The sequence below is a fragment of the Somniosus microcephalus genome, chromosome 34 (assembly GCF_052327205.1).
Source record: "Somniosus microcephalus isolate GS21.2 chromosome 34, FLI_Smic_1.0, whole genome shotgun sequence".
NCBI lineage: Eukaryota > Metazoa > Chordata > Chondrichthyes > Squaliformes > Somniosidae > Somniosus > Somniosus microcephalus.
The window spans coordinates 8,773,284-8,796,721 of NC_141020.1; the positions used below are offsets into that span (position 1 = coordinate 8,773,284).

At 48.7% G+C, this 23,438-nt stretch overlaps 1 protein-coding gene across 6 annotated transcripts in view; it reads left to right on the forward strand.

Moving 5' to 3' along the window:
* The window catches only part of dmpk (DM1 protein kinase), a 47,969-nt gene that overhangs the window by 11,881 nt on the left and 12,650 nt on the right, over positions 1–23,438 (forward strand). For 5 of the 6 annotated variants that reach the window (XM_085973337.1, XM_085973339.1, XM_085973340.1 and 2 more), the window contains 8 exons: positions 295–443; positions 4,208–4,301; positions 6,779–6,979; positions 10,752–11,000; positions 13,386–13,465; positions 15,908–16,016; positions 19,980–20,128; positions 22,214–22,311. In XM_085973337.1, the coding sequence (XP_085829463.1) occupies positions 295–443; positions 4,208–4,301; positions 6,779–6,979; positions 10,752–11,000; positions 13,386–13,465; positions 15,908–16,016; positions 19,980–20,128; positions 22,214–22,311 (1,129 nt within the window). The remainder of the gene's footprint in view (positions 1–294; positions 444–4,207; positions 4,302–6,778; positions 6,980–10,751; positions 11,001–13,385; positions 13,466–15,907; positions 16,017–19,979; positions 20,129–22,213; positions 22,312–23,438) is intronic. The other variant, XM_085973338.1, reaches the window with a different exon arrangement.

The window sequence follows — 23,438 nt, forward strand, 5'->3', positions numbered from 1 at the left end:
GGATGAGCTGAGGCAAGGGCTGGTGTCGGGGCGATGTTACGGAGGTGGAAGTACGCGGCCTTGGTGATGGAGCGGATACGTGGTCGGAAACTCCTCTCGGGGGTCAAACACAACATCAAGGTTGCGAACAGTCTGGCTCAGCTTAAGACAGTCGCCAGGGATGGGAACGGTGGTCAGGGAACGGAGTGAGTAATCAGAATGATGTGAACACGGTGAAAGATTTTTGATATCTGCTTTCTTTTTTTTTAAAAAGTCTTTGTATAAAGTTTCGGATTTCCACCCTCCCCTCTCCAGTATTTCATCATGGATTACTATGCTGGTGGAGATTTCCTGACCTTAATGAGCAGGTTTGGCGATCGCTTCCCAGAAGACATGGCCCAGTTCTACCTCGCGGAACTCGCGCTGGCCATCAGCTCCGTCCATGACCTCGGCTACATCCACAGGTGAGTGACATCAGCTGCCCGTTATATTACCCGGGCATCGCCTGCCCATTCTGTATCGAAAGAATTTGCATTTCTATAGCGCCTTTCACCACCTCAGGACGTCCCAAAGCGCTTCACAGCCAATGAAGTACTTTTTGAAGTGGAGTCACTGTTGTAGGAAACGCGGCAGCCAATTTGCGCACAGAAAGCTCCCACAAACAGCAATGTGATAATGACCAGATCATCTGGTTTTGTTATGTTGGTTGAGGGATAACATAGAAGATAGGAGCAGGAGTAGGCCATTCGGCCCCTCGAGCCTATTCCGCCATTCAATGCGATCATGGCTGATCATCCAAATTCAGTACCCTGTCCCTGCCTTCTCCCCATATCCCTTGATCCCGTTAGCCTCAAGAAATATATCCAACTCCTTCTTGAATACATTTAATGAATTGGCCTCTACTGCCTTCTGCGGTAGAGAATTCCACAGGTTCACCACTCTCTGAGTGAAGAAATTCCTCCTCATCTCAGTCCTAAATGGCTTACCCCTTATCCTTAGACTGTGATCCCTGGTTCTGGACTCTCCCGCCATCGGGAACATCCTTCCTGCATCTAGTATGTCCAGTCCTGTTAGAATTTTATAAGTTTCAATGAGATCCCCTCTCATTCTTCTAAACTCTAGCGAGTATAAGCCCAATCGACCCAATCTCTCCTCATACGTCATTCCTGCCATTCCAGGTATCAGTCTGGTGAATCTTCGCTGCTCTCCCTCCATGGCAAGAACATCCTTCCTCAGATAAGGCGACCAAAACTGCACACAATACTCAAGGTGTGGTCTCACCAAGGCCCTGTAAAACTGCAGCAAGACAAATATTGTCCCAGGACACCGGGGAGAACTCCCCTGCTCTACTTTGAAATAGTGCCAGGTGACGTTTTACGTCCACCTGAGAGAGCAGACGGGGCCTCGGTTTAACGTCTCATCTGAAAGTTGGCACCTCTGACAGTGCGGCACTCCCTCAGTACTGCACTGGGAGTGTCAGCCTAGCTTTATGTGCTCAAGTCCCTGGAGTGGGGCTCGAACCCACAACCTTCTGACCCAGAGGCGAGTGTGCTAAGTTAAAGGCACTATATAAATGCAAGTTGTTGTTGTGTGGTATCATGGAAACCTCCCACAAACAGCAATGTGATAATGACCAGATAATCTGTTTTTAGTGATGTTGGTTGAGGGATAAATATTGGCCCCAGGACACTGGGGAGAATTCCCTGCTCTTCTTCGAAACAGCGAGCCGTGGGATCTTTTACGTCCACCCGAGAGGGCAGACGGGGCCTCGGTTTCCCGTCTCATCCGAAAGACGGCACCTCCGACAGTGCGGCGCTCCCGCAGGCTTTTCTTTCTTTATCCCATCAGCGATCAAGTGCGGGACCGCGGGCAGAGACGGGAGATGGAGCTAAGGGGAGGCTGGACCTGGCAGTGGGGTGAGGTGAGTCTCGGGGTGGGTCAGGGGTTAGGGACCGAAGGGCAGGTAGAACTCGAAGATAGCTCAGCTGTTGATTGCACTGCCTGGTGGAATACCGAGCCATGCCCGGCAGGATGGTCTCAGGATCGATCACCATGGTCACACAGCCTGACTGCTGCTCACTGCCTAGTCTTGCACATTAAGAAAGTGCCACTTGAGTTGAAGTATCTGCACCTCAGCACAACCTTAGCCAGGGATAACCTGCGCAATTTCCTCTCCACCCAATGGCGGGGGCGACTCGTGCTGGCCTACAGTCTAACAGCTGCTGCCAGACTCGGCCAAATGGTCTGACGTAAGAAAACTACTCGGCACTCGGTCTAAGCATTAAACAAAGCTTTAATCAACTGTTTTACAACATGGAGGTCTAGTTGTACATAAGAACATAAGAACATAAAAAGTAGGAGCAGGAATAGGCCATACGGCCCCTCGGGCCTGCTCCACCATTCAATAGGATCATGGCTGATCCGAATCTAGACTCACGTCCACTTCCCTGCCCGCTCCCCATAACCCTTAATTCCCTTATGAGCTAGGAAACTGTCTATTTCCTTTTAAAATTTATTTAATGTTGCAGCTTCCACAGCTCTCTGAGGTAGCAAATTCCATAGATTTACTACCCTCTGAGTGAAGAAGTTTCTCCTCATCTCAGTTTTGAAAGGGCAGCCCCTTATTCTAAGATTATGCCCCCTAGTTCTAGTCTCACCCATCAGTGGAAACATCCTCCCCGCATCCACCCGATCAAGCCCCCTCACAATCTTATATATTTCGATAAGATCACCTCTCATTCTTCTGAATTCCAATGAGTAGAGGCCCAACCTACTCAACCTTTCCTCATAAGTCAACCCCCTCATCTCCAGAATCAACCGAGTGAACCTTCTCTGAACTGCCTCGAGAGCAAGTATATATTTTCTTAAATATGGAAACCAAAATTGTACGCAGTATTCCAGGTGTGGCCTCACCAGTACCCTGTCTAACTGAAGCAAGACTTCCCTGCTTTTATACTCCATCCCCCTTGCAATAAAATGTGCCCTTCACTAGTTCCTGTTAAGAATGTCCTGCGCAAGCTGGGCCCGTGCCCGAGTATTTATACTCTCCCTGGACAGCGCCACCCGCAGGCCGCTCAGTTGATTCATGTCATGGTCATTCTTGACAGGCGGGCCTTGTCAGCTTGCGCTGGCTTCAATTTTCCATCGGATGTTAAAGGTCACCGGGGGGTCGACAACCTATCATCAACAGAGAGAGATACCGTTTCCAATGGTTCGCGCACACTCCAGCTATTGTTGGCATTAGCAGTGTGAGGTGCAGGATTACTGATGGATCGGTCTGTCCTACGGTCTGGGTGCCAGCTACAGATTCGGTGACAGGCACAGTCCCAACCGGTGCCCAGCTCGTTGACAGCTGAACCAGAGTGCAATGCACAGTTGATTTAAGCGGAATTACTAGACACTAAATACCTCCCTGTGACTGCCCTCATAAAACCAATGACTGTCTTGTTTCTCCTCTCGTTTCCTGGCCTAGTGTGGATTGCACTCGCAGCGTGACACAGAATATCACCGGTCCAGTATTTATCGCTTGATGCCGTTGGCCCACGCTCAGGGCCCACGGCCCCCAGCTGCCCTCTGGCACCTCAGCCAAGTGGCCATTCTTCGTGTGTGAAGCTAGACAGCGAGTGTCAGGGAGAGAGAGAGAAAGAGAGAGAGAGAGAGAGAGAGAGAGAAAGAAAGAGAGAGAGAGAGAGAGAAAAAGGAGAGAAAGAGAGAGAGAAAGAAAGAGAGAAAGAGAAAGAAAGAGAGAAAGAAAGATTGAAAGAAAGAGAGAGAGAAAGAGAGAAAGAAAGAGAGAGAGAGAGAAAGTTAGAAAGGTAGAAAGAAAGGAAGAAAAGAAGAAAGAAAGATAGGGAGAAAGGGGGAAAGAGAGAAAGAGAGAAAGGATGTTCTGCTCTTTACACCGTGGGGCCACACCGACCTGCGATATACTGACATTGGCAAGTCTTGTAGGGTTTGACCCTAATCTCGGGAGGTAACGGTCAGGGTTTAAACTGAAAACCAGAAGGCCTGTTTACAATACAGCCCATTAACCCTGCTGCCTAGAGAGGGTTAACCCAGAAACACAAGGGAACGATGTAGAGATGGAACACATACAACGCACGGCTCACTGGCCCGAGTCTTGTCCTGGGTAAAAGCTCCAAACAACGCGCTCCTGATGAAATGAAAACATGTTTTGTGTTTGAGACTCTGGTCGTCACGGGGATTATATTCTCCTTTCTTTTTTTAGGGACGTGAAGCCGGATAATGTCCTGCTGGATGTGAGCGGCCACATCAAGCTGGCCGACTTTGGTTCCTGTCTGCGGCTGAATACCGAGGGCCATGTGAGTACAGTGTGGGCGGTCGTTGAACTGTGGCCATCAGGGACAAACTAGGCCGAATGTTCAAAGGAAAGAAAGAACAGACCGGCCTGTCACCTTCACAAAGAGCTTCACAGCCAATAGAACATAGGAGCAGGTCACTCAACCCCTCGAGCCTGCTCCGCCATTCAATGGGGTCACGGCTGATCAGCATCGCAATTCTGCTTACCCATCTTTGCTCCATATCCCTTGATACCTTTACGTAGCTCGCTTCTGAGCTCGAAAGAAACAGGTTTATCCCTGGATAGAGTCATAGGGCAGGATTTTCACTGGGCCGTGGAGGCGGGATTGGAGGCGTGTGGGGGGTTAAAATCCCAAAATCGGGGGGCACGAACCCATCCCGCCCTCAACCCGCCTCCATGCCAATTTCAAAGGAGGCGGGTACCCGACCTGTGCTGGGACCCGCCTCCCCGAGGCGGGAAGGGGATTAGTGCCAATTAACTGCTTGTTAACAGGTAGATAACAGGCAGTTTTTAGCCTAATCCCTAGTTTCATTCTTGAAATGTGGGATTCCCGACGGCTCCAAACCAAACCAAGTTAGCGAGGTGGGCCGTCGGGCTGAAGGGCTTGGAGGGGTCAAGATGTCCGGTGTTCAGGTGAGTGATGGGTGCATGAGTGCAGAGGTAAATGTGTTTGGTCTGTGTTTAAAGTGTTTAAAGAAGTTTTACTTACCTTTACAGCTTTCCTTCCTTCAGGTCTCGGGAGTCCCTCATCTCACCGGCACAGAAAGCAGAATGGCCGCGATCTGTCAAAAACTGCAGCATTCAGCTTTCTGTTCTGGGGAGATCTCTAAATCATCCTGAGAGGAAGGAATTAACTTAGAGTACAGATTGTCAGTGTTTGACAGCTTCAAACAGCTTTGAAACACTGATATTTCATCTGTCAAAAGGTCTTGACAGATGAAATGTCAATCTGTGACGTCACCTGTTGCCGGGTGGCCCTTAATTGGCCTGCTGAGCCCACTGGGCGGGCTCAACAAGGTCAATCAAGTCAAAATCGCGTGGGTTGGCTACAACTCGATGGAGGCGGGACTACAACCCCGAAAGCTGTAGTCCCGCCTCCTACCCGTCTCCTCAATGGAAATCCAGCCCATAGAGTTATACAGCACAGAAGGAGGCTCTTCGGCCCATCATGTCCGCGCCGGCCATCAAGCCCTGTCTATTCTAATCCCATTTTCCAGCACTTGGTCCGTAGCCTTGTATGCTATGGCGTTTCAAGTGCTCATCTAAATGCTTCTTGAATGTTGTGAGGGTTCCTGCCTCTACCACCCTTTCAGGCAGTGAGTTCCAGATTCCAACCACCCTCTGGGTGAAAAAGTTTTTCCTCAAATCCCCTCTAAACCTCCTGCCCCTTACCTTGAAACTATGCCCCCTGGTTATTGACCCCTCTGCTAAGGGGAAAAGTTCCTTTCTATCCACCCTATCTATGCCCCTCATAATTTTGTACACCTCAATCAGGCCCCCCCTCAGCCTTCTCTGCTCCAAGGAAAACAACGCCAACCTGTCCAGTCTCTCCTCATAGATGACTTTGGTCCGTGACACGGGTTGCCAGTTCTGGTTGGGCGTAGTCCTCAAAGTATCGTCACATGACTGCACCCCCCCCCCATGCTCCCGCCATTGGGCACCTGACATGCCCATCATCACCAGGCACCGCCTTCCTACACCAATTGGAATGTGAACAGACATTACTTGATTCGATAATTCCTGACAGTCAGTCAAACAGCCTTTTTTCTCCATCATTTCCAATATTATTATAACTACAACAGCAACCTGCATTTATATAGCGCCTTTAACGTAGTAAAACTTCCCAAGGCGCTTCACAGGAGCGATTATCAAACAAAATTTGACACCGAGCCCCATAAGGAGATATTAGGACAGGTGACCAAAAGCTTGGTCAAAGAGGTCGGTTTTAAGGAGCGTCTTAAAGGAGGAGAGAGAGGCGGAGAGGTTTAGGGAGGGAATTCCAGAGCTTGGGGCCCAGGCAGCTGAAGGCACGGCCGCCAATGGTGGAGCGATTAAAATTGGGGGATGCTCAAGAGGCCAGAATTGGAGGAGCGCAGATATCTCGGGAGGGGCGGGGGGGTTGTGGGGCTGAAGGAGATTACAGAGATAGGGAGGGGTGAGGCCATGGAGGGATTTGAAAACAAGGATGAGAATTTTGAAATCGAGGAGTTGCTTAACCGGGAGCCAGTGTAGGTCAGCGAGCACAGGGATGATGGGCGAACGGGACTTGGTGCGAGTTAGGACACGGGCAGCCGAGTTTTCACTAATAATGGTAAAGTGTTCAGATAAAAAGGAAATTAAACCTCTTTTTTTAATGCCCAAATAGTTTTTCTTTGGAGGGTTTTTGCTCGCGGAACTGTCCAGGAGATTAATCTTTAATTCCTGAAGACTCCAGGGCATTGGCGACCCTATCTGAGACCCGCCGCCATTTTCTTCCAGGTGCGGTCCGCCGTGGCGGTAGGAACCCCTGACTACATCTCACCGGAGATCCTGCGAGCAGTGGAAGACATGACAGCCACATACGGTCCAGAGTGTGACTGGTGGTCATTCGGGATCTGTTCCTATGAAATGCTTTTTGGACAGACGCCCTTCTACGCCGACACCCTGGCGGAAACATACAGGAAAATTATCAACTACAGGGTAAGTGACTGGGAACAAATTTTGATCAACAGAACCTATTTACACCAGGCCCCCAGAAAGAAAGAACTTACATTTCTATAGCACCTTTCACGACCTCAGGATGTCCCAAAGCGCTTTACAGCCAATGAAGTACTTTTGAAGTGTGGTCACTGTTGTAATGTAGGAAACACAGCAGCCAATTTGCGCACAGCAAGCTCCCACAAACAGCACTGTGATAATGACCAGCTCATCTGTTTTTAGTGATGTTAATTGAGGGATAAATATTGGCACAGGACACCGGGGAGAACTCCCCCTGCTCTTCTTCCAACAGTGGCCGTGGGATCCTTTAGTTCCACCTGAGCGAGCAGACAGGGCCTTGGTTTAACGTCTCGTCCAAAAGACAGCACCTCCAACAGTGTAGCACTCCCTCAGCACTGCACTGGGAGTGTCAGCCCTAGATTGTTGTGCTCAAAGTCTCTTGGAGTGGGACTTGAACTGTCAACTTTCTGCATTCAGAGGCGAGGGTGCAGCCCACTGAGCCACAGCTGACACTCTGTGACCAGAGCAGCGAGAGCCTTATAATGAGAGTAGGGTGTGTTGAAGAGAGTGTAATAACTGAGAGCCTTAACAATGCAACTGCCCCAGATCTTTATTCACCCCCTCTGCTAAATTAACCCAGTATTTTATCTGCCCATTCTACTACAGCTAAAACACTTTGCTGATGGGTTTCTGCATGTATCCACAATAACCCTTCTGTTGTGTATGTAACCTGTTCCACCTTAAGAGAGCTTAAGCCTGTTCCACCTTAAGAGATGTACTACTTTCTCAGGCTGCTGTAGACGTAATACCGGGGGTGAACACACCGGTATATAAGCACTGTGCAGTAATCTTGTATTCAGAATAGTCCCTACCTCCAACCAGTAAAGACCTGTTTTATTGTTACTGATTAAGTCTGAGTATTAATTACTTGAACAACTCACAGACTTAACACTGGCGACGAGTCTGATTCGGACCCTGCGGCAGTCACTCCACGGCAGCTTCGTCCACAGCCAGGACGTTGCAGAGAGGTTTCCACCCTCTCCACCCCACTGGAAGACATCCTGACCTCAGAGCCTCCATCGGCGACCGTCAGCTTCTTCTCCAGCTTGGTGGTGGGTAAGCCGTTGTCTGAGCCGGGCAGCGACGCGACAGGCAGTCGACCGCGTTGGCCGCACGAACGGGGCTGGGGGAGCCGGAGAAATAGGGCGCGAGAGCCGCTTCGAGCGGGAGGCGTTTCAACAGAGCGATCGCATCTCCTGATAAGGGCCGCACTCGGGCGATCGCGGCGAAGACAAGGGCCGCACTCGGGGGCTGAAGGGAGACGGCGTCGGGGGACGGGTGAAGACCGCCAAGCGTGGGAAAACCGCCATTTTGTGGGCGGAGGACGACGGCAAGAGCGGGAAGCCGCCATCTTGGATAGCAGTAAAAAAAAAAAAACCTGAGAAATTGCAAATCTGATAAAGTACTACAATGCCTAAACACGGGAATATTAGCAACTTTGATAGTGACATCGAAGATTGGGCCATATATGTTGAACGAGTTAAAAATTATTGTAAGGCCAATAAAATTCGTGAGGCTGATAAAGCACTAACATTATTAAATTTAATGGGTGCGAAGACATACGGGCAATTGAAACACCTGTTATCACCAGATGAACCGGCAGATAAGACGTTCGATGAGATTGTTACTGTCCTGAAAGATCATCTAAACCCCACGCCGCTGATGCTAGCGGAAAGATGTCTGGATTTGGAACAAGAGCTGGCTAACGTCCAGCTGGGTATGGAGGAAATAGACGACCCTCTCACTGGTCTAGCTCAGGACGACACCGAATATTACCATGACCTGGTGGACGACACCGAATATTACGATGTCCTGTCCTGCCCAGCTTGTAACTTCGACTCCCAAAGTGCAGAAATCATGGAGGAGCACCAAAAGTCTACGGAACATCGGGAGAAGCTGGCTCTACGACGGAAACAGGAGGAAGAGAAGGAGGAACTGCGCATGCAGCTGGCAGCTGTGGCAGCTGACAATGGAGCCCAGAGAGTCTCCAAGAAGCAGAAAAGGAAAAGTAAAAACAGAAGATGACCCATCTGAACCATTATGACCTCTACCAGATCACACACGTGGTCCCTCCGAACGGAGCCAAATCAGTTCGGAAGTTCAAGCTGTTAAATCCATGAAAGGACTATTGAATGAGTAACGTGAACCGACTACACCACAGAGATTGAATCTGTGAACTGTTTTCCGCAGAGACTGAATCTGTGATATGTTACGTTAAACATGAAGTTATATATGTATATATGTTATTACGTTATGTTAAATGGGGGGGATGACTATAAAGCTAAGAAGGGAGGAGTGTTGTGTATGTAACCTGTTCCACCTTAAGAGAGCTTAAGCCTGTTCCACCTTAAGAGATGTACTACTTTCTCAGGCTGCTGTAGACGTAATACCGGGGGTGAACACACCGGTATATAAGCACTGTGCAGTAATCTTGTATTCAGAATAGTCCCTACCTCCAACCAGTAAAGACCTGTTTTATTGTTACTGATTAAGTCTGAGTATTAATTACTTGAACAACTCACAGACTTAACACCTTCCTTTGCTAATAAGTACACCTGATGACTATTTAACACCTGATCTCTCCCTTTACTTGCTCCCATGGTAATTATTTTGCACCTTTCCACATTGAACAGCAGCTGCCACCTACTGGCCAAGGTCCTGATCTAAATCCTACTGCATCTGCTTGCGCTGGGGCTGGGGGTGTTTAGTAATACGTCGCCAACCCCTCTAGGATTGGCCTGGAGTCTCCAGGAATTGAAGGTTAATCGCCAGGACGCTGCTGGGAGCAAAAGCCTCAGGGGTGAAAAATCACTGCGACGTTAACAAAAGTGTTTTTTTTTCATTTTGTTTGAACACTTCTGTTATCAAAATATTGGAGTTGCGGGAAAAAGGCTGTTTGACCGACACTCAAAAGTCATCCAATCGGGTAACAAAGAGTCTTTTCTGCTTTCCAATTGGCCGTGGGAGGGCGGGGTGCCGCGAGGATGGACGTGTCGGGCGACCAATGGCGGGAGCGTTGGGGGGGGGGGGGGGCGGGGTGGTTGGAGGCGGCAGGTCACGTGATGGAACCTCCAGGAATAAGTCCGGCCAGAGTTGGCGACCTCGAGTGTTTAGTCTCACATCCTGGTCTCAGCTGTAACCCAACATGAAGATTGGTGATAAACCTTTGGACCGGACAGGGCTCAGTGATGATCTTATTTCATGAGATGAAGGGGTTGTCTTACGAAGAAAGGTTGAGCAGGTTGGACCTATACTCACTGGAGTTTAGAAGAATGAGAGGTGATCTTATTGAAACATATAAGATACTGAGGGGGCTTGACAGGGTAGATGCAGAAAGGATGTTTCCCCTCATGGGGGAATCTAGAACTCGGGGGCATAGTTTCAGAATAAAGGGTCGCCCATTTAGGACTGAGATGAGGAGGAATTTTTTCTCTCAGAGGGTCGTAAATCTGTGGAATTCTCTTCCCCAGAGAGCTGTGGAGGCTGGGTCATTGAATACGTTTAAGGTGGAGATAGACAGATTTTTGAACGATAAGGGAGTCAAGGGTTATGGGGAGCGGGCCGGGAAGTGGAGTTGAGGCCAAGATCAGATCAGCCATGATCTTCTTGAATGGCGGAGCAGGCTCAAGGGCCCGAATGACCTCCTCCTGCTCCTATTTCTTATGTACTTATGTACTCTTCCTCTCCTCCTCAGGAGAACTTTCGGTTCCCGGACGCGGTGTCTGATGTGACAGATGTGGCGAGGGGGTTCATCCGGGACCTGGTTTGCAGCAGGGAGGAGCGGCTGGGACAGGACGGAGTGGAAGACCTGAAGAAGCACGCCTTCTTCGCGGGCATCCAGTGGGACCTCATCCACCGGTGCGAGCCTCCCTTCCTCCCGGAGGTCGCCAGTCCTACCGACACCTCAAACTTTGACGTGGAGGATGAAAGCTTCAGCTCTCCTGTGCGTGGTCAGGCAAATTCTAGCCTCAAAAAAAACTTTTGGTGACTTAGAAACATAAGAACATAAGAAGTAGGAGTAGGAGTCGGCCATTCGGCCCCTCGAGCCTGCCCCGCCATTCAATAAGATCGTGGCTGATCTTCTACCGCAACTCCACTTTCCTGCACTATCCCCATATCCCTCGATTCCCCTACAGTCCAAAAATCTATTGATCTCAGCCTTGAATATACTCAAATCTTTGCATTAGTCAGTGTTAAGAACATAAGAAACAGGAGCAGGAGTCGGCCATTCGGCCCCTCGAGGCTGCTCCGCCATTCAATAAGATCATGGCTGATCATCGACCTCAACTCCACTTTCCCGCCCGATCCCCATATCCCTTGATTCCCTTCATATTCAAAAATCTATCGATCTCTGTCTTGAATACACTCAATGACTGAGCCTCCACAGCCCTCTGGGGGAGAGAATTCCAAAGATTCACCACCCTCTGAGTGAAGAAATTTCTCCTCACCTCAGTCCTGAATGGCCGACCCCTTATTCTGAGACTGTGACCCCTGGTTCTAGACTCCCCAGCCAGGGGGAAACATCCTCCCTGCATCTACCCTGTCAAGCCCTGTAAGAATTTTGTATGTTTCAATGAGATCACCTCTCATTCTTCTAAACTCGAGAGAATATAGGCCTAGTCTACTCAATCTCTCCTCATAGGACAATCCCCCCATCCCAGGAACCAGTCTGGTGAACCTTCGTTGCACTCCCTCTATGGCAAGTATATCCTTCCTTAGGTAAGGAGACCAAAACTGTACACAATGCTCCAGGTGTGGTCTCACCAGGGCCCTATATATTCTTTAATTTCAGTGATGGCTTCAAACTCTCCCAGGTCGGGTGCGACACAACTAACTGCAAAAGTAAAACTGCGCTACACTGTCCCATCAAAGGATCTGAAACCAGGGACTGCATCGGTTCGATGCAGATTAAAGCTTTGTATAAATAAAGGTTAAAATTAAAACGTAATAGATGGGTCGAACAGTTGTTAGGAGAGTTAACTAACGCAGGTTTAAGCAGTGTCCTGGCAATCCTCAGTGAACCTGTTTCGTTCCTGCAGTGTCAGCCTTGATTTTTTTTGCGCTCAATTCTCTGATGTGGGACCCGAACCCAGTACCAGTGAGTGATCCTCATGAACAGGCCTGAGAGATGCCTGCCTCCAGGCATCCTTAGCGGCTTGCAGTCAATGGCATTCCCGTGGGAAATAGAATCTGCTCCCCTCGATTATTTAGGAAGAGGAAAGCTCTCAGTACAGCAAAGGTATCCCATTCTTGTCCTTGATTGTCAGCATCCAATGTTAAGAACTATTCACTCTGCGGAATGTGATCGCACGGCCTTCAAGGGACACCCTCAGATTCCTCGTCAGGTGTGGCCTCGGTTAAACTGTCTCCAAATTAAAATTTACAAAGTATTAACAGCACAGAGGCAGGCCATTCAGTCCAATTGGTCCGTGCTGGTGTTTATGCCCCACACCAGCCTCCTCCCACCCCCTCTTCATCTCACCCCATCATCATATCCTTCTATTCCTTTCCCCCCTCACGTATTTATCTAGCTTTCCCTTAAATGCATCTATGCCTTTCCACCATCTACAAGGCACAAGTCAGGAGTGTGATGGAATACTCTCCACTTGCCTGGATGAGTGCAGCTCCAACAACACTCAAGAAGCTCGACACCATCCAGGACAAAGCAGCCCGCTTGATTGGCACCCCATCCACCACCTTAAACATTCACTCCCTCCACCACTGGCGCACCGTGGCTGCAGTGTGTACCATCTACAAGATGCACTGCAGCAACTCGCCAAGGCTTCTTCGGCAGCACCTCCCAAACCCGCGACCTCTTCCACCTAGAAGGACGAGGGCAGCAGGCGCATGGGAACACCACCACCTCCAAGTTCCCCTCCAAGTCACACACCATCCTGACTGGGAAATATATCGGCCGATCCTTCATCGTCGCTGGGTCAAAATCCTGGAACTCCCTCCCTAACAACACTGTGGGAGCACCTTCACCACACGGACTGCAGCGGTTCAAGAAGGCGGCTCACCACCACCTTCTCGAGGGCAATTAGGGATGGGCAATAAATGCTGGGCCTTGCCAGCGACGCCCACATCCCAAATACAAATTTTTTTAAAAATGCTATTCATCTCAACCACTCCCTGTGGTAGCGAGTTCCACATTCTCACCACTCTCTGGGTAAAGAAGTTTCTCCTGAATTCCGTCTTGGATTTAATAGTGACTCTGTTATATTGATGGCCCCCAGTTCTGCTCTCGTCCGCAAGTGGGAACATCTTCTCTGCGTCTACTCAATAAATGTACAGGTTATGTTTTACCACCTTTGGTTTATTCCCCTAGGAGACCTCACGACCAGTTTCCCACAGTCCCCTTCCTGGGACCCAGCTGCCGTTTGCGGGATTTACATTCTCCGGCGGCAGGTGAGAGATTCTTGCGGTAGATTTTTTTCCTGCTCGGGGCGCAATCGGGAAAATTGCACGCGAAATGCGCTTGAAATGGCAACGCTTTAGGTAGCAGTTCAATGTTTCCGCTGAAATTCATTTGCACAACCACAAATGTGAAGGTCCTCCACGAACCGGCGCAATCGGAGAATGCAGCGGTTTCTTTTTTTTCTTGCGTCACGCATCCACGGCGGTGCTGAGGGAGTGCCGCTCTGTCAGAAGTGCTGTCTTTCGGATGAGACGTTAAACCGAGGCCCCGTCTGCTCTCTCGGGTGGACGTAAAAGATCCCACGGCCACTATTTCGAAGACGAGCAGGGGGGAGTTCTCCCCGGTGTCCTGGGGCCAATATTTATCCCTCAACCAACATCACTAAAACAGATCATCTGGTCATTATCACATTGGGAGCTTGCTGTGCACATATTGGCTGCCGCGTTTCCTACATTACAACATCCTGGGCATTAGACATTGAGCATTAATGTCACCGCCCTTGCCTCAGTTCATCCGCTGCTGAAACCCTCATCTAGACTCGACTATTCCAGCGCACTCCTGGCCAGCCTCCCACATTCTACCCTACGTAAACTAGAGCTCATCCAAAACTTGGCTGCCCGTGTCCTAACTCGCACCAAGTCCCGTTCGCCCATCACCCCCTGTGCTCGCTGACCTACATTGGCTCCCAGTTAAGCAGCGCCTCGATTTCAAAATTCTCATCCTTGTTTTCAAATCCCTCCATGGCCTCGCCCCTCCCTATCTCTGTAATCTCCTTCAGCTCCCCCCCCCCCCGAGATATCTGCGCTCCTCTAATTCTGCCCTCTTGAGTATCCTTGATTATAATCGCTCCACCATTGGTGGCCGTGCCTTCTGTTGCCTGGGCCCTAAGCTCTGGAATTCCCTGCCTAAACCTCTCCGCCTCGCTACCTCTCTCTTCCTTTAAGACGCTCCTTAAAACCTACCTCTCTGACCAAGCTTTTGGTCACCTGTCCTAATTTCTCCTTATGTGGATCGGTGTCAAAATTTTGTTTGATAATCGCTCCTGTGAAGCGCCTTGGGACGTTTTACTACGTTAAAGGCGCTACATAAATAAAAGTTGTTGTTGTTGCCGAAGTGGAATCGCAGGCCATAGAAACATAGAAACATAGAAGATAGGAGCAGGAGTAGGCCATTCGGCCCCTCGAGCCTGCTCCGCCATTCAATGAGATCATGGCTGATCATCCAAATTCAGTACCCTGTCCCTGCCTTCTCCCCATAGCCCTTGATCCCTTTAGCCTTAAGAAATATATCCAACTCCTTCTTGAATATATTTAATGAATTGACCTCAACTGCCTTCTGTGGTAGAGAATTCCACAGGTTCACCACTCTCTGGGTGAAGAAATTCCTCCTCATCTCTGTCCTAAATGGCTTACCCCTTATCCTTAGACTGTGACCCTTGGTTCTGGACTCCCCCGCCATCGGGAACATCCTTCCTGCATCTAGTCTGTCCAGTCCTGTCAGAATTTTATAAGTTTCAATGAGATCCCCTCTCATTCTTCTAAACTCCAGCGAGTACAAGCCCAATCGACCCAATCTCTCCTCATACGTCATTCCTGCCATCCCAGGTATCAGTCTGGTGAATCTTCGCTGCACTCCCTCCATGGCAAGAACATCCTTCCTCAGATAAGGCGACCAAAACTGCACACAATACTCAAGGTGTGGTCCCACCAAGGCCCTGTACAACTGTAGCAAGACATCCTTGCTCCTGTACTCGAACCCTCTCGCTACGAAGGCCAACATACCATTTGCCTTCTTAACCGCCTGCTGCTCCTGCATGCTTACCTTCAGCGACTGGTGCACAAGGACACCCAGGTCTCATTGCACTTCCCCTTCTCCCAATCTATTGCCGTTCAGATAATAATCTGCCTTCCTGTTTTTGACACCAAAGTGGATAACCTCGCATTTATCCACATTATACTGCATCTGCCACACTCAAACCCGCTACCAGTGGATGGAGCAGGAGGCTCACAGGGCAGCACAGTACTACTGGGAGAGTGCTAAGCCAAGGCTCAGTCTGCCTACTGAGGTGGGCACTGGAGAGGAACAGTGAGTGTTTCCCGGTGTCCTGAACCCAACACGCCTCTCTCAGCAGCTCCACCAGAGTAAGCGCTCATTCATCCCGTTGCTGTTGGCGGGATCTTGCTGTGCGCGCGCACAAAACTGCTCCACTTCAATTAGTAATCCGGAGATGTTTTTTCGGCATGGGTAGGGACGTTGCTGTGGGACGGGGGACGGGGGGTTGGGTGTGGAGGGGAGGCAGTAATGGCGTGCGACACCTGAGACGGGATTACTGTCTGGAAATAGGGGGGGGTAAAGCGTCGGGAGTCAGCCAAGAGCTGGAGAATTGAGATTCAGCCTCAGAGTAACCGAGCGTTCGTTCCCCTCCTTCTCAGGCAGCGCGAGGGAGCAGAGGCTGAGAGGGAGCCGAGCACACGGAACGTGGAAGCGACGCACGCACCGAGCCACAGCGGGCAGCTGCTCTCGAGGGCAGAGGTTAAGGTGGTGAGAGGGAAAAAAAACAACCCCGGCACTGGCTCTCTAAATGTTGGTTCAAGCAGGGCCCTCTGAGTAAAGGCGCCACCCGATGTGGCTGGTGGTAAGGGATGGGTGGGGGAAAAGCCAGTCAGCTTTCCCACTTTCGATTGGCGCCCCCCCCGCCGGAAAGTGGTGTGGTTGGCAGTTATGCCTTACGCAGTTGAATAGCCTGTCAGCATTCGTTAGACTCAACAAGGTAGAATGGTCACCTGGGTGCGGGGACTGGAGGGTGACCAGTGCCCGTGGCTCTGCACCCAGCAATACTCAATGAAAAGCCTGGGGGGGGGGGTGAGGGGAGGGGTCTGGGGGGCGTTGACAGTGGGGGAGGGGGGAGGAGGTTGAGTGAGGGGCTGGGGGAGGGGAGAGGGGAGGGTATGAAATTCCAATCAGCTGTTTCTATTTATTAATGAATGACCCACCTATGGTCAGAGGATGTGCCATTTATTAAGGACATGCGAAATGGAATGTAGGTGTGTGTCCCTTTAAACCTAGGTGTCATTTCTCTGCACTCTTGCATGAATACGGAGAGACGAGGGAAGCTGGGGTTGTTCTCCTTGGAGCATTGAAGGTTAAGGGGAGATTTAATAGAGGCGTTCAAAATCATGAATGGCTTTGACAGAGTAGATAGGGAGAAACTGTTTCCACTGGCAGGAGGATCGGTAACCAGAGGACACAGATTGAAGATAATTGGCAAAAAATAAACAGAGGGGGGAAACATAGAAACATAGAAGATAGGAGCAGGAGTAGGCCATTCGGCCCCTCGAGCCTGCTCCGCCATTCAATGAGATCATGGCTGATCATCCAAACTCAGTACCCTGTCCCTGCCTTCTCCCCATATCCCTTGATCCCTTTAGCCTCAAGAAATATATCCAACTCTTTCTTGAATATATTTAATGAACTGGCCTCCACCGCCCTCTGTGGCAGAGAATTCCACAGGTTCACCTCTCTCTGGGTGAAGAAATTCCTCCTAATTTCAGTCCTAAATGGCTTACCCCTTATCCTTAGACTGTGACCCCTGGTTCTGGACTCCCCGGCCATCAGAGACATCCTTCCTGCATCTAGTCTGTCCAGACCTGACAGAATTTTATAGGTTTCGATGAGATCCCCTCTCATTCTTCTGAACTCCAGTGAGGATGAGGAGAAGTTTTTGGACGCAGCGAGTTGTTGCGATCTGGTACGAGCTGCCAGAAAGGGCGGTGGAAGCAGATTCACTTTCCAAAGGGAATTGGATAATTACTTGAAAAGGAAATATTCGCAGGGCTACGGGGCAAGAGCAGGGGGAGTGGGACTAATTGGAGAGCTCTACCAAAGAGCCGGCACAGGCATTGGCGTAAGAAAACTACTAGACACTTGGTCAGACTATTAAACAAGGCTTTAATCAACTGTTTCACAACATGGAAGTCTAGTTATCCTTCACTAGTTCCTGTTTACAAAATGTCCCTGAGCAAGCTGGGCCCGTGCCCGAGTATTTATACTCTCCCTGGACAGCGCCACCAGCAGGCCGCCCAGTATATTTCACAAGTCATTTCCACATGAATGGCACGATTTATGTCAGGCACGATGGGCCGAATGGCCTCCTTCCGTGCTGTGTCATTCTATGAACGGCAGGGCCATTTAGCTGCTAGCTGGGAACACGGGCTTTCGTTTGATTGACTGACCCACAGGCCTGCAGATGTTGCTGAGCCAGCAGGGAGGACGCTGAAACACGCACAGCATTTTTAAGGTAGGTTGGTATCTCCTAAGAAAGGGAGTTGAATGCAGGAGATTCTCTACCCCAGAGGGCTGTGGAGGCTCAGTCGTTGAGTATATTCAAGACAGAGGTCGGTAGATGCTTGGATATTAAAGGGAATCGAGGGATATGGGGATCGGGCGGGAGAGTGGAGATGAGGTAGAAGATCAGCCATGATCTTATTGAATGGCGGAGCAGGCTCGAGGGGCCGAATGGTCGGCTCCTGCTCCTATTTCTTATGTTCTTATATAAAGGATATATTACCTGTCATGAATCTTACCATTCATGAAGAAATGACTCATGAAGTAACACTGGGCGGCCAGCTGGTGGTGCCGTCCAAGGAGTATAAATACTCGGGCGTGGGCCCAGCTTGCTCAGGATGTTTCTGTAACCAGGAACTAGTGATGTAACTAGAGTCTCATGGTTGTGAAACAGTTGATTAAAGCCTTGTTTTATACTCAAACCAAGTGCTCAGTGAGTTTTCTTGCGTCATTACCCTTATTGTAAGAATGGGATATATTTTCAACTTACCAACCCAGCCATATAACTAGCGTTATGGTTCAGCCAACAGTTTCAATGGGAATAAAAATCGGGAGGGTTGCTCTAACAGAGGGCACGATGTAATGCCAGTTTTACACTTAGATGGCAAGTTGAAAAGCCACCCCTTTGTTTCAGAAGTTCACCTAGTTTCCATCTGTTCTTATTTTGGTTTAAGTTACTTGCCTCTGATGAGTGGCTGCTCTTGAGAAAGTGGCAGCGAGGGCCGGCAGGATCCGAGGCTGGGCATCCACCGTGCGGGGAAATGTGACCCAGCTTCACCAGAATCAGACCGGGGCTAAAATGGTTAAACTAGGAGGAGAGGTTTCCATAAACCAGCCTTGTATTCTCTTGAGTCACGAAGATTAAAGGGGTGATCTGATTGAGGTTTTTAAGATGATTAAAGGATTCAATAGGATAGATAGTGAGGAACTATTTCCTCTGGCGGGGGGGGGGGGAGTCCAGAACAAGGGGGCATAACCTTAAAATCAGAGCCAGGCCATTCAGGGGTGATGTCAGGAAGCACTGCTTCACACAAAGGGTGGTGGAAATCTGGAACTCTCTCCCCCAAAAGTTGCTGAGGCTGGAGGGGGGGGGGGTCAATTGAAAATTTCCAAACTTAGATTGATAGATTTTTGTTGGGTATTGAGGGATATGGAACCAAGGCAGGGAAATGGAGTTAAGAGACAGATCAACCATGAATGGGGCAGCAGGCATGGAGGGGCTGAACGGCCTCCTCCTGTTGCTGTGACCCAATCAGGTGTGGTAGAATAAATGTGCCTGGGATAGAATACACTTGTTCAAGATTAAAAATGACACAAAAGTGTCACAGAAGTTTGTGACAGCGCAGGCTCTGCACAAGACCTTGAATATATTCCTGGTAAATCTGATCAGGTGTTGGCCATGACTGGGTGAAGGTAAGTTGTTGTTGTAACGAGGCTGCAGTGCCACCTCTGGGTTAACAGGAGTAATTGCAAGCTTGTTTTTAGAGTTAAGCGCACCATCATGTGGAGGAAACTAAAAGTAATATTACAGCTTGCCCAACTCAAGAGTTATATAAAATAATAACAGCTGAAAATGCTGGAGACACTCAGCAGGTCAGGCAGCATGGTGGAGAGAGGAACAGGGTCAACGCTTCGAGTCGGGGACCCTTCGTCAGAACTGGACACGGTTAGAGAAGAGAGATTTCTAAGCCGGGGCAGGGGGGAGGGGAGGAAAGGACAAAAGGGAAGGTCTGTGATAGGCTGGAAGGCAGGAGAGATTAAATGACAAAAGGGATGATGGTGCAAGGCGAAAGGAGATGGTAATGGGACAAGTTAAGAAACAAAAGATGACTCTAGATGAGGTGTGAATGGCAGCATCATTAACAGCTACCATTTGAGAAAAACAAGAGACTTTTAAAAAAAAGAAATACAGGGGTCAATTTATAGTCTGAAATTGTTAAACTCGATGTTAAGTCCAGAAGGCTGTAAAGTGCCTAATAAAAAGATGAGGTGCTGTTCCTCAATAATTATGTATATAGATGGATAGATTGTTATGAAGTAGGTGGGAGGTGAGGGGTTCTTGGAGTCTCACATCTGCAAGGTGCAGGAATGAAGCTGCCGACACCCATTCCAGTTAGGACATTCCAAAACCCACTACAGCCAACCTTCTTGTGCCTTCAGGACCCATTGCTGCAATTTTCTGGTGCTCCAAAACTGGACATGTCGGTCTTATTCACATTGCAGTCAGCACTGGAGGTGGAGCTGCAGGGGGGAGGGACCGTCGAAGATGAGCTTCTTAAAACAAAAATTGCTAACATTACCACTGAAAGGTAAGAAAGTGTCATTGGCAAATCTCTAGTGCCCTCCTATTACAGTATTTGCAGTAACGACATTGCCCTTCTATTACAGTATTTACAGTAACTCCAAGTGCCTCATATTATAGTATTTACAGTAACTCCATGTGCTCTCATATTACAGTATTTAAAGTAACTCCATGTGCCCTTCTATTACAGTATTTACAGTAACCCCATGTGCCCTTCTGTTACAGTATTTACTATAACTCCAAGTTCCCTCATATTACAGTATTTACAGTAACTCCATGTGCCCTTCTGTTACAGTATTTACAGTAACCCCATGTGCCCTCCTATTACAGTATTTGCAGTAACTCCATGTGCCCTTCTATCACAGTATTTACAGTAACTCCAAGTTCCCTCCTATTACAGTATTTACAGTAACGCCATGTGTCCTCCTATTACAGTATTTACAGTAACTCCATGTGCCCTTCTATTACAGTATTTACAGTAACTCCGTGCCCTCCTATTACAGTACTTACAGTAACTCCAAGTGCCACCTATTACAGCAACTCTGTGCCCTTCTATTACAGTATTTACAGCAACTCCATGTGCTCTCCTATTACAGTATTTACAGTAACTCTGCCCTTATATGACAGTATTTACAGCAACTCCATGTGCCATTCTATTACAGTATTTACAGTAACTCCAAGTGCCCTCATATTACTGCATTTACAGTAACTCCATGTGCCCTCCTATTACAGTATTTACAGTAACTCCAAGTGCCCTATTACAGTATTACAGTAACTCCAAGAGCCCTTCTATCACAGTATTTACAGTAACTCCAAGTGCCCTCCTATTACAGTATTTACAGTAACACCAAGAGCCCTTCTATCACAGTATTTACAGTAACTCCATGTGCCCTCCTATCACAGTATTTACATTAACTCCAAGTGCTCTCCTATTACTGCATTACAGTAACTCCATGTGCCTTTCTATCACAGTATTTACATTAACTCCAAGTGCTCTCCTATTACTGCATTACAGTAACTCCATGTGCCCTTCTATCACAGTATTTACAGTAACTCCAAGTGCCCTCCTATTACAGTATTTACAGTAACACCAAGTACCCTTCTATTACAGTATTTACAGTAACTCCATGTGCCCTTCTATCACAGTATTTACAGTAACTCCAAGTGCCCTCCTATTACAGTATTTACTGTAACTCCAAGTGCCCTTCTATCACAGTATTTACAGTAACTCCATTTGCCCTTCTATCACAGTATTTACAGTAACTCCAAGTGCCCTTATATTACAGTATTAACTCTACATGCCCGCCTATTATGGTATTTACAGTAACGTTAAGTGCCCTCCTATTACAGTATTACGGTATGCCTATTAGTGTGTAAATGACGCCTACCCTTTTGTTACAGTATATACGGTACCCCTGATGTTCTCTATTTTTATATACACCGTATGCCATAATACAGGATCTGCAGCATTCACAGTGCCCTATTACAGTAGAGTGCCACCATATGTAGTGAACAAAGTCCCCGATACACTATTACGATACATACCGTACCCCTGTGATGCACCTCTATTACAGTAACCCGCGCACTCTCCTAGTTCACTACATAAAGTGCTCGCCCATTATGGTATATAGAGTACCGCACAAGACCTGTTACAGTAAATACCACACCCAATTCAACACAGCAGGCACATGGGAGCCCCACCACCTCCAAGTTCCCCTCCGAGTCACGCACCATCCTGACTTGGAAATATATCGGCCGTTCCTTCATCGTCGCTGGGTCAAAATCCTGGAACTCCCTCCCTAACAGCACTGTGGGAGCACCTTCACCACACGGGACTGCAGCGGTTCAAGAAGGCGGCTCACCACCACCTTCTCAAGGGGCAACTAGGGATGGGCAATAAATGTTGGCCTTGCCAGCGACGCCCACATCCCAGGAACGAATAAACAAAACCCACGTGCCCTGTTACAGTATATATACAGTCCGCAGTTCTTTCCCCCGCTTGCTGTCGGTGCTCCCCTTTCTGATTCTCCATCGCTGACTTTCTCTCACAATCTCCGTCTCACTTTCCCTTCCACACCCTCACTCTCCGCAGGCTGCTGATGAAAGCAAATCACAGAAACACAACGTTAGAGGAAGAAGTGAAGAATCTGACGAAAGAGGCCGAAGAAATGAAAGTTAGATTAAACCAGGGTGAGTATTGATTGATTTATTTTAGAAAATAGCGCTTTTGGGAAGTGGCCCAAACTTACACTGCTGCCTGGCCTTGTCCTGCACACTCGCTGCACTCTGCATTCTCGCTGTGCTCTCCGTGTTCTTTTAGCGTATATTAGCATCAGCCACCTCTGAGTCAGAAGGTCGTGGGTTCGAGTCCCAATCCAGAGACTTGAGCACAAAAATCTAGGCTGACGCTCCCAGTGCAGTGCTGAGGGAGTGCCACACTGTCGGAGGTGCCGTCTTTCGGATGAGACGTTAAACCGAGGCCCCGCCTGCCCTCTCAGGTGAATGTAAAAGATCCCACGGCCACTATTTCGAAGAAGAGCAGGGGGAGTTCTCCCCGGTGTCCTGGGACAATATTCATCCCTCAATCAACATCGCTAAAACAGATTATCCGGTCATTTATCACATTGCTATTTGTGGGAGCTTGCTGTGTGCAAAATGGCTGCCGCGTTTCCCACATTACAACAGTGACTCCACTTCAAAAGTATTTCATTGGCTGTAAAGCGCTTTGGGACGTCTGGTGGTCGTGAGAGGTGCTATATAAATGCAAGTCTTTCTTTCTTTTGTCAATTATCTTAAATCTGTGTCCTCTCGTTACCGACCCTCCTGCCAATGGAAACAATTTCTCCTTATTTACTCTGTCAAAACCCATACATATCTGTAACATATTACAAGTCTTGCATATGACAGCATCACTCACTTCTGATCACACTTTGCTAACACAATTGTGTTTGCCCCGTTGATTTTACTCGGTCTCCAAGCTAGGTGGCGCAGTTGTCCACTGATCTCTGAGACCTCCCAAGTCCTTCTCAAGCCTAGGTGGCGCTGTGGGCACCAAATGGAGGCATTGCGCGCCTTCAGCTAAGTTCACCATTTATATTAATATATAAGTTTTTAATGGGCTCAACACCATTCCTGCCACCGCCAATGCTCGCTGTCCCAACCACACATTCAACAATAAAAACAACTTGCATTTATATAGCACCTGTAATGTCGTAAAACATCCCAAGGCCCCGAGCCACAGGAGACATCAGGGCAGGTGACCTAAAGCTTGGTCAAAGAGGTCGGTTTTAAGGAGCGTCTTAAAGGAGGGGAGAGAG